General features: G+C 47.4%; 1 protein-coding gene across 1 annotated transcript in view; it reads right to left on the bottom strand.

The window, feature by feature from the left end:
* LOC124572277 (histone transcription regulator 3 homolog) overlaps nt 1–6,620 on the bottom strand; it is a 48,737-nt gene extending 42,117 nt beyond the window's left edge. Inside the window, exon 1 of the mRNA XM_047131125.1 lies at nt 6,423–6,620. Coding sequence (XP_046987081.1) covers nt 6,423–6,620 — 198 coding nt within the window. The remainder of the gene's footprint in view (nt 1–6,422) is intronic.
* Between the last annotated feature and the right edge of the window lie 5,086 nt (nt 6,621–11,706).

Below are 11,706 nucleotides of genomic sequence, written 5' to 3' on the forward strand. Positions count from 1 at the left end.
ACATTTCTCCTCCTGACACGAGGCATCACAACAACGTTTCACGAGGCAACGCCGGTTAACCGTTGTTTGTGTATGAGAAATCGGTTGGAAACTTTCCTCATGTCAGCCCGTTGTAGGTGTCGCCACCGGCGCCAACTTTGTGTGAATGCTCTGAAAAGCTAATCATTTGCATATCACAGCATCTTTTTCCTGTCGGTTATATTTCGCGTCTGTAGCACGTCATTTTCGTCGTGTAGCAATTTTAATGGCCAGTAGTGTAATTAATTTCATTTTCTCATATTTTTTGCTTGCGTTTGTCGTCTATGGTTTCCTCCCGCCCGTCGCAGACGGGTAAAACAGCCAACAATTTTCTTACCGTGACATACTGGGAAAACTATGCTTACCAGTTTTCTCCCAGAATATTCTCATTCACTATAAATTCAGAGAGAGAGGTGTGGGTTTCGTCACTACTCGGAGGTCGCAAAAGTCATGGGATACCTCCTAATATTGTCTCGGATCTCCTTCCGCCTGACGTAATGCAGCTATTGGATGTGACATGGACTCAACACGATGTTCGAAGTCCCCTGCAGAAATAATTAGCCATGCTGCCTCTATAGACGCCCATAATTGCGGGAGTGTTGCCAGTGCAGGATTTTGTGCACGAACTGATCTATTTGTCCCCTAAATGGGATTCGTGTCAGGCGATCTGGGCAATCGAATCATTCGATCGAATTGTCCTGAATGTTCTTCAAACGAGTCACGAATAGTTGTGGCCCAATAACGTGGCGCATTGTCATCCATAGAAATTTTACCGTTATTTGGAACATGAAGTCAGTCAGTGGCTGCTGATGATCTGCAAGCAGCCAAACATCTCCATTTCCAGTCACTGATAGGTTCAGTTGGTCCTGAGGACCCAGTCCGTCCATGTAAACACAGCCTACACCGTTACACCAGCTTGCACAACGCCTTGTTGACAACTTGGGTCCGTGGGGCCTGTTCCATAGTCGAGTCCCACCATCAGCTCTTACCAACTGAAATTGGGACTCATCCGACCACGACACAGTTTTCCAGTCCTTTAGAATCCAACCCAAATGGTCAAGAGTCCAGGAGAGGCGCTGCAGGCGATGTTGTGCTGTCAGAAAAGGCACCCGCATCGGTCGTCTGCTGCTGTAAACCATTAACTCCAAATTTCTCCGCACTGTGTCTAGCGGATACATTCGTCCTACGTCCCACATTGATTTCTGCGCTTATTTCACGGAATGTTGGTTGTCTGTTGGCACTGACAACTGTACGCAAATAGTGCTGCTCTCTGTCGTTAAGTGAAGGCTGTCGCCATTGCACTGTGCGTGATGAGAGGTAATGCCTGAAATGTGGTGTTCTCGGCACACTCTTGACACCGTGAATCGCGGAATATTGAATTTCCTAACGCTTTTCGGAGTGGATATCCCAAGCGTCTAGCTCAAATTACGCTCCAGTGTCAGTTAATTCCCGTCGTGTGACCATTATGAAATCTGTAACCTTCTCACATGAATCACCTGGCTACAAGTGACTGCTCCATCCATGCACTGTCCTTTTATACTTCATGTACGCGATACTACATCCACCTCTATATGTTGACATTGCTATCCATGACTTTTTTTTTTACCTCAATGTATCTTATCAGCGACAATGCATTACTATGCTGTTCACAGTAGTGTACCCGAATTCCTATTTTGTTATTCATTATTAAACCATTCCTGCTTTACCCATATTTGCCTTTGTATTTATAACCCTTTATTCACCGGACCAGAAGCCCTCTTCCTCCTGCCACCAAACCTCACTAATTTCTACTATATCTATCCTCAACCTGTCCATTTCCTTTTTTAAATTTTCTAACCTACCTCCCAGATTAAGGGATCTGTTTCCACACTCCGATCCATAGAGAGCTATACAAACCGAAATATACAGCTTGTACATTTAATTGAAACTATCTGAACAGCATTACCCGCGATTACCTTCATTTTTATTGCACTCCCATCACTACGACTACTATATTTACTTGATGATTCAGCAGACGCAATAATCACAATAAAAACAATTGGACGACAATGATACTGAAGATAGGAATATCCTTGTTTCTCTTGATGACGTGAAGTAACAGCTTCGCTAATCTGATGTTCGGGCAACAATAGCTGGCTGCTAAGCGGTAACTGATCAGGATCATAGCTTGGCATCTTGTAATAGCGAGTGGCGCCTAGTTTTCTTAGTGTGTTCACTGTCGCCGCTACGTTTGCTCGCGTTGTCTGTCCGTGAGTGGCAGCAGCAGCAGCGCTTATCGATAGCGCTTACTGTGGTACCATCTTTGGAGCAGCCTTTAGTATTTCCGGGTCGTCGTGTGTCGAACAAGAGGAGTTGGGAGAGAGCAGCAGTGAGGTCTGGACAGCCAGTACTCGCCCGACCGCTCGCGACACACATCCACTGTCCGGCGGATGGATGTGGTCGCGAGAGTGCACGGCCACGTCAAGGACCGGATCCAGCGAGGTTTAGTTGAATGGACCGTGATATTTTATTTGTGTGTGTGTGTGTGTGTGTGTGTGTGTGTGTGTGTGTGTGTGTGTGTGTGTGTGTGTGTGTGCGTGCGTGCGCGTGCGCGTGCGCGCGCGCGCCTGTCTCTGGCCGTCGAAGTGATCTCATGGAAATAAGTTGCCAGTCGATGATTTATACTGGGATCTTTCCTGTACCTGACTTGAGTGGAGACGACCGTTGGTTGGTCGTTCGGTCGTCGCAGCGGACGACGTACATTAGGTGTTCCAACCACTTCTGTGCCGACTTGTCCATGTTGTTTCTTAGTGACTGGTTTTAGTATTGTGAGTTGTTGTCGTAATTGTTTTCCGGGCTCCGTGTGTATCTTGTGATCTTGTGGTTTTGAATGAGCAGTTGTTTTAATGCTGTCTGCGTACTGGATTTGGTGTCAGTGGGAGGGTGAACGGACATGAGGTCGTTAGGGGGCGCAGGTGCGTGCAGCGCGGGGGCGAGCCGGGGTTGCTGGCGGCGTGCTGCCACTGCCGGATCGAGGAGGGGCGGCTGTGAGAGCGACGACTTCGTTGTACACCGAACCCTGGACGTTTGAGTGAAGAGTTAACTGCTAATGCAACCTTGACTATTCTGAGATCTCGACTTTGGCAGGCGGGTTGTTGCTCCCAGGCCCGCTGAGCCTGGCGGCAACGAGTGAAGTGTTTAGAGGCGGTGAAATATTGCAGCCGTCTTTCTCTATTCGTTATTCATCACTGAATTTAGTATTACTCTTATTAGTGAAGTACAAGCTGTGACATCTTCTGCCTTGTGGCCGCTAACGCCCCAGTTACCTGCCCTGGAGGTTAGGGTACCTTTCCGGCAGTGTCCCTTTCCGGCAGTGTCCCTTTCCGGCAGTGTCCCTTTCCGGCAGTGTCCCTTTCCGGCAGTGTCCCTTTCCGGCAGTGTCCCTTTCCGGCAGTGTCCCTTTCCGGCAGTGTCCCTTTCCGGCAGTGTCCCTTTCCGGCAGTGTCCCTTTCCGGCAGTGTCCCTTTCCGGCAGTGTCCCTTTCCGGCAGTGTCCCTTTCCGGCAGTGTCCCTTTCCGGCAGTGTCCCTTTCCGGCAGTGTCCCTTTCCGGCAGTGTCCCTTTCCGGCAGTGTCCCTTTCCGGCAGTGTCCCTTTCCGGCAGTGTCCCTTTCCGGCAGTGTCCCTTTCCGGCAGTGTCCCTTTCCGGCAGTGTCCCTTTCCGGCAGTGTCCCTTTCCGGCAGTGTCCCTTTCCGGCAGTGTCCCTTTCCGGCAGTGTCCCTTTCCGGCAGTGTCCCTTTCCGGCAGTGTCCCTTTCCGGCAGTGTCCCTTTCCGGCAGTGTCCCTTTCCGGCAGTGTCCCTTTCCGGCAGTGTCCCTTTCCGGCAGTGTCCCTTTCCGGCAGTGTCCCTTTCCGGCAGTGTCCCTTTCCGGCAGTGTCCCTTTCCGGCAGTGTCCCTTTCCGGCAGTGTCCCTTTCCGGCAGTGTCCCTTTCCGGCAGTGTCCCTTTCCGGCAGTGTCCCTTTCCGGCAGTGTCCCTTTCCGGCAGTGTCCCTTTCCGGCAGTGTCCCTTTCCGGCAGTGTCCCTTTCCGGCAGTGTCCCTTTCCGGCAGTGTCCCTTTCCGGCAGTGTCCCTTTCCGGCAGTGTCCCTTTCCGGCAGTGTCCCTTTCCGGCAGTGTCCCTTTCCGGCAGTGTCCCTTTCCGGCAGTGTCCCTTTCCGGCAGTGTTGATGCTGTCCGACACGGCGTGTAGTTTGACAACCTCTTGTATTGTACTGTGCGCATATATATATAAATTTGGGGGGTTTACGTCGGTCCTAGTGTTTCCTTCGCCCTTGGGTGTTTTGTGAAGACGTAGTGCTGTCTGTCATCGCCCTTGCCTAAAAATATTCCATCGTTGTACCAGTGATTGGACGTTAGGCGCATTGGTTAGTCGGTCGGTCTACGCTTAACCTGCCCCTAGTTTGAGTAGTTTTAGTTGCTATCCTCTTGCGTCGCTACTACTCTTCACTGCCTGTCTCACCCTACCTTATGTTTGAATTACTTTCCCAGGCCGACCCTTGGAACACTTGCTGAGAACTGCTTGTCCTGATTCCTTAGATTGTGGTCTTTGTTTTAAGGATATTTGTAATTCACTAATTATTGTTGATGTGGCCTTCGGCCGAGCAATAATTTCACTTCTGATGTGTCTGCGTAAGCAGAAGAAACTAACGATCAAAGTCCGAAAAGAATTTATTGGGCTGTTCAATTAACCAAAACAAATTCTCCAAGTATAACACCAACACACAAAAGTGATCCGTCTTCGAATCACAACTACATACAACAATAAGATAGAAAACAACTGAAATAATATCCTCCTAGTCTCCGCCAGAGACTTCTCCGATATACCGAGCCTAATCCAGAGATCAGCGAGAAGATCAAAGCCGGGCTGCCGCGGCGGCAGCCATCCACGTCTGCTGGCGGTCGATGAACTGCCGGTGTGTGGCCGAGCGCCGGCCTTTATAGCGCTTCGGCGGATGAGTACCTCGGAACTATTTTCCGTCACGTGGTTTGACGTGTGAAAATAGTTCCGGGATCTGCAGCGACCTCTTCCTTATGTTTATGTGGGCCGGTAGTGGCCCCTGGTGTCTGCTGGTGTCTTTGCTGTGGTGTTGGTGTTGTGGTTGTTGCTGTGGCCATTCATCAATACTGCCTGCCGGTCGTGTAGTGCTTCGGGTTGCCCGCGACGCGGGCAACCCGCGGCTGCAGGCTGTCAGTTTCGTTGCTGATGCTCTACGCGCCGTTATGTCGGGTGGAGAAGGCCTCAGCAACTTCTTTGGTGATAAGGCCTTCAGCCGTGTTACAATAAGTTTTTTTAAGCAAACTTGTTTTAAAAGCAACGTATTTATTTTAAAAGTGCAATTTGGAATTGTTCTTTTGACTTCTAATTCAGGCCTTCAGCCGTTTGTTGTTTGAGGTTATTGTTGGTGGCCTTCGGCCCTAAAATTGTGGATATTTTTTTCTGTGCTATCACACAGTCAGTCGTCTTTTTAAGAGATCGTTTTAAAATTTAAATTTCTATAAATAAAGTTTACGTATTTGTTGTGCAACTGAGAGTAACTGATTACGGCTCCATCCACAATCGTAACCTTATCCTGCTCCATTCTGAGAAACGAGCTCTCAAAATCCGCTGAGTTTCGATTGCGCCAAAAGTCGCACAAATCTGAAGGCTGTAAATTCAACTAAATACTTAAGGATTACAATTACAAATAACGCCCCTCAAACCTTCCTCTCTTGGCCTAAGCCGGCGGGTCCATGGGATCGCATTTATTTGCACTTCGCCGGCCCCTTCTTCAGCTACCAATGGCTTCTCGTCACCGATGCTTTTTCACGTTTTCCGTTCGTTATCCGTCGTACCAGCACCACTGCGGAAGCGACCCTCGCTGCTCTCAAGAAAGATTTTTCCTTGGAAGGGTTGCCGCTAACAATTGTTACCGATAACGGCCCTCAATTCCAGAGCCAGATATTCGCGACGTTTTGTTCTGCCAACGGCATCCAACATGTCCTCACTCCGCTCTTTCACCCGCAATCGTACGGCAAGGCCGAACGCCTCGTCCGAACATTTAAGGCCCAAATGTCAAAATATGCCTCCACCCACACTTTGGACGAGTCGCGGACATTGTTCCTCAGTTCCTATCGGTCGAGGCCCATCGGCTCCCGTAGTCCGGCTGAACTTCTGCATGGCCGGCAACCTCGTACCCTTTGGCACCTCCTCCGGCCCGGACCCAAACAATGGGTTCCGACTGCACAGGCACCCTTTGTTCCGGGATCCCTTATCTAGGCGCGAGGTTTCGGCCCGAGAGCCGGATGGATTGAGGGGGTGATCGTCCAGCCGCAAGGCCGTCAGCTCTATGATGTCCGCATTGCCGACAAAGTGGTCTGCCGGCACCGCAACCAACTCCAGCGCTGATATCAGGGTCTTCCCGGCAAACCGCTCTGCCGCCTTCTTCCGGCCGCCCGGATGTGATCTCTTCCGCCTGTGGTTGGCGTGCAGGGGTGCCAGACCCCATCTAGCAGCAACAGCAGTCATCTCGACAGCGGCTGCAGGCTCCACCGGCTCCTCCGCCGGCCCGACCGGCTGCGCCATCCGCCAGCGTTGACGATGCCCCCGTGGCCTTGGTACCGCCGCCGCCGGTGTCGCAGCCTAGCCAGTGACGCCCACGCAGTCCACTTTTCGGGCAGCATCCCGCGGACGTCGATGAACCTATGCCCCTGGAACCATCGCGGCCGGCTTCCCCGCCTCTTCCACAACGCAGCTCTACCCGTCTGGCCTGCCACGCCGCGCCCTACTCTGCGGGGCCGAGTTTTCACCGCCTCCTACACGAGGCCGCCATCGGGTTCCCCTAAATGGCAGGCAGCACCGCATAACAGCCACGCTATGAGGGGAAACAAACCAACAGGCGAAGACATCAGGTAAACACGTCAAAGATTCCAGTCGATTGATAGGAACCTTTCCTTGCAGAGGTCACCGCGAGATAGCCAGCCACAGATTCCTACACTGGGTTTCTATTGGCTCCAGCTCACTATATAGGCCCGGCCAGTCGAAGGAAGATCAGTCTTCGTCCGCATCTAATGGCAACCGCTATAGCAGAGTCTGTGAGAAGATATCACCAGAGCCGGTGTACTGCACCGCCGATCGAAGTACCAGTCGACCGAGAGGAACCACATCTGACTAGATCGTTTGACGTCTACATCTATTATACAGCCAGCTATTGTATTGTAGAAGTTACGTTCAATAAATGTTTAAATACTACAATGTACTAGCTTTCCAGCGTGTGTCTTTGTATTTCTATGAATCAGTCAAATAATGTTAGTAGGAATGATCAAACTCTGGTTTTCCACTGGTAAATATACGAGACTTACAGTGATCTCGCATATAGAAACAATATTGCAGAGTTTACTTTGTTTATACATCGTAATCACTTGTCTTCACTCAACATGGGAGTCCACCTGGCTGAAAATGAAGTCACCCATACAATTTCAGCATAACAAACTGGATTGCGAAATTATTTAACATCGACGATGCATTTCACCGCTTTGTGGCATCACCAGATTGTGTAAAAGAACCTGTATATGTAATCCATCTGGCATAAAGCCATATAAAATGGAAAATGGACACAACAATGGCAGTAGCCCACAGATGTTTTAAAAGAATGATGGTAGGCAGTAGCAGAGCAAACCTGTTTCTGATTGGTCTAGAGAAAAGGGGTTGGGAAAGGGAGTACTCGGCGCTAAATTTGTTAGCAACATTTATCTGCAAGGTCGTCGGTACATTACGACAGGTTTGCTGTGGCGGACTGTCCTCTCCCCCAGTGACTGAGTGCTATTTGTGGCAGCCACTAGGTCTCTTGCGTGTGCACAGATACGTATTGTTTAAATAACGCAAATTTCTGCTCCACACCTGGGGAGACGGTCTGGTGTAGTGTTAGGCAGACATGCAGTGTTCTCCCATTCGTGACTCTGTGGCCGCGACCGCACAGGGAGTTCGGTACCCTGCTGGCATTATCCAGTGAACACAGGGGAGGAGATCCTCGTCATCCAGGTATGTATTAGTAGCGTTCTTTGAATTTACACCGACGTGTTGGGATCTGTTTGCTTTTATATTACAGCGGGCAGGAGACTTTTCGGCCAAAACTGATACGGCAGCAGTGTCAGCCACCAGGCTGGAGATGACCACACCCCAACGTTCTCAGCAGTTGCTCCGCATGTTCGCGGTCATATTCCAAACAGCAGTTTCCGCGGCTATCCATCCACAGTTTGCAGTCAAAGGGGTAAGCTACCGTCAGCGAACTGATGTTCGCTGAGGTGGTTTCAGTTATTGGACGGTTGTATCTCTAGGTGCGTATTTTATAGCGCTGTACAGCATCTGAAACAGTATCTTCCGTTGGAGGCATCGGTATTTTATTATGTCGTCACACAATATAGTAATGTAGTGGTGGTTTGGAAGGGGTTTGTCTATTGGAGTGTGGTATTTCTTATGTTACATACTTGGTTAGACATCTGTAGCGCTTACAGAAATTGCTATGACATAATTTCTACCAATACATTAGTTTCTAACACATACACGATGACGTCCCAAAAACACACACACACACACACACACACACACACACACACACACACACACACACACACTAGTGATGGAGTGGTGACTTAGCAATGATAAATAAATAAGACCTATGCTTCGTTGTGATTGCCTGAGGGCATCAAGAAATTGACCAGACGTCGAAACAGTGGGGTGGATCTTGTGTGATTCGACGCAATAATTATAATTTAGGGAAGCCCGAAAAATTACGAAAATGGGCGAAAAATGCGTAAAATTGGGAAGATACCAAAAATATGGGAAATTCAGGAAAATTGCCGAAGAATTTTATAAATTAGAAATCCTTTCAGTACAGAGTACAACTGACTGGGCTCATGCAGTTCAGCTGTACCTGTTGTTGTTGTGGTCTTCAGTCCTGAGACTGGTTGGATGCAGCTCTCCATGCTAATCTATCCTGTTCAAGCTCCTTTATCTCCCAGTACCTACTGCAGCCTACATCCTTCTGAATCTGCTTAGCGTATTCATCTCTTGGTCTCCCTCTACGATTTTTACCAACCACACTGCCCTCCAATGCTAAATTTTTGATCCCTTGATGCCTCAAAACATGTCCTACCAACCGATCCCTTCTTCTAGTCAAGTTGTGCCACAAACTTCTCTTCTCCCCAATCCTATTCAATACCTCCTCATTAGTTACGTGATCTACCCACCTTATCTTCAGCATTCTTCTGTAGCACCACATTTCGAAAGATTCTATTCTCTTCTTGTCCAAACTAGTTATCGTCCATGTTTCACTTCCATACATGGCTATACTCCATACAAATACTTTCAGAAACGACTTCCTGACACTTAAATCTATACTCGATGTTAACAAATTCCTCTTCTTGAGAAACGCTTTCCTTGCCATTGCCAGTCTACATTTTATATCCTCTCTACTTCGACCATCATCGGTTATTTTACTCCATAAATAGCAAAACTCCTTTACTACTTTAAGTGTCTCATTTCCTAATCTAATTCCCTCAGCATCATCCGACTTAATTCGACTACATTCCATTATCCTCGTTTTGCTTTTGTTGATGTTCATCTTATATACTCCTTTCAAGACACTGTCCATTCCGTTCAACTGCTCTTCCAGGTCCTTTGCTGTCCCTGACAGAATTAAAATGTCGTTGGCAAATCTCAAAGTTTTTGTTTCTTCTCCATGGGTTTTAATTCTTACTCCAAACTTTTCTTTTGTTCTGCTGTCCAATTTGGAACACAACCTACAACCAGCTTAGAGACAGAAGTGATGACACTTTCTGCAGGACCTGACCATCATTTTGCAGGACAATGCTAAAGCACGTACAGTGCAAGATGTTACTGATTTGTTTGACTGATGGCGCTGCTAAGTGCTATACCACCTACTGCACTCCGCTAATTTAAGCCCTTGTGAGTTCAACTCGATTTCTAAACTGAAAGAAACACTTAACGTCATTCGCTTCAGAACTGCTACAAATTCGTCCAGCAATAGACCGCGCCGCTCGAACTCTCAACACAACTGGCACTGCTAAGAGTATTCAAGCGATTTCCACATCGCTGGCAAACGGGTCATACACAATGCTGGTGACTACTTTGAAGGTCAGTCAAACTTTGAAACACAGGAGCTGTAAATAAATAGTTACCACTATTAAAGTTCCAACCCTTGTAGATGAGTTTTTATCATGGCTGGTTCCCCCAAGGCTATCAGTAGGGGTCTCGTTTCGATTTAGGTCTTTTAGTGCTCTGTCAAATTCTTCACGCAGTATCATATCTCCCATTTCATCTTCTTCTACGTCCTCTTTCGTTTCCACAATACTGTCCTCAAGTACACCGCCCCTTTAAAGACCCTCTATATACTCCTTCCCCGTTAATGTTTTCCCTTCTTTGCTTAGGATGGGTTTTCCATCTCAGCAATCATGATTATCATACAAGTGGTTCTCTTTCCTAAAAAGGGCTCCTTAATTTTCCTGTTGGCAGTATCTACCTTACTCATAGTGATGCATGCTTCTACATGCTTCTTACATTTGTCGTCTAGCCATCCCTGCTTAGCCATTTTGCGCTTCTGTCGATATCGCTTTTGGGACTTTGTATTCCTTTTTGCCTGCTTCATTTACTGCATTTTTGTATTCTCTCCTATCATCAATTACATTCAATATCTTTTATTATCCAAGAATTTCTACTAGCCCTCGTCTTTTTACCCGGTGCCTTCACTATTCCTTCTTTCAAAGCTACTCATTCTTCTTCCACTGTATTTCTTTCCTCTGTTATTGTCAATGGCTCACTAATACTCACTCTGAAACTCTCTATAACCTCTGTCTCGTTCAGTTTATGCTGGTTCCATCTCCATAAATTCCTACCTTTTTGCAGTTTCTTCAATTTTGATCTACAGTTCATAACCAATATATTGTGGTCAGAGACCACATCTGTCCCTGGAATTGTCTTAAAATTTAAAATCTGGTTGCTGAATCACTGTCTTACCATTACATAATCTATCTGAAACCTTCCAGTGTCTCCAGGCCTCTTCCATGTATAGCACCTTCTTTCATGATACTTAAACCAAATGTTAGCTACGATCAAGTTATGCTTTGTGCAAAATTCTGCCAGGTGGCTTCCCCTTTCATTCCTGACCCCCAATCCACATTCACCGACTGCTTCTCCTTCTCTTCCTTTTCTTACCAACGAATTCCTTTCCCCAATGACTATTAAATTTTCGTCTCCCTTGACTAGCTGAATAATTCCTTTTATCGCATTATACATTTCTTCATGCTCTTAATCATCTGCAGTGGTAGTTGGCATATAACCTTGTACTGTGGTAGGTGTGGGCTTCATGTCCATCTCGGCTACAATAATAGGTTCACTATGTTCTTCGTAGTAGCTTATCCGCGTTCCTATTTTTTTATTCATTATTAAACCTACTCCTGCATTACCACGATTTGATTTTGTATTTATAACCCGTATTCACGAGACCAGAAGTCTTGTTCCTCCTGCCACTGAACTTCACTAATCCACAATATATCTGTTCCAGTCAAAACCCGTTTTTAGTTAGAATGCGTTCTTATTAGTTAAAACTAGTTTTTACTGTGCCACTTGGTCAAAACGCGTTTTGCCTAGTAAA

This window comes from Schistocerca americana, unplaced genomic scaffold (assembly GCF_021461395.2).
Source record: "Schistocerca americana isolate TAMUIC-IGC-003095 unplaced genomic scaffold, iqSchAmer2.1 HiC_scaffold_18, whole genome shotgun sequence".
In the NCBI taxonomy this organism is placed as follows: Eukaryota; Metazoa; Arthropoda; class Insecta; order Orthoptera; family Acrididae; genus Schistocerca; species Schistocerca americana.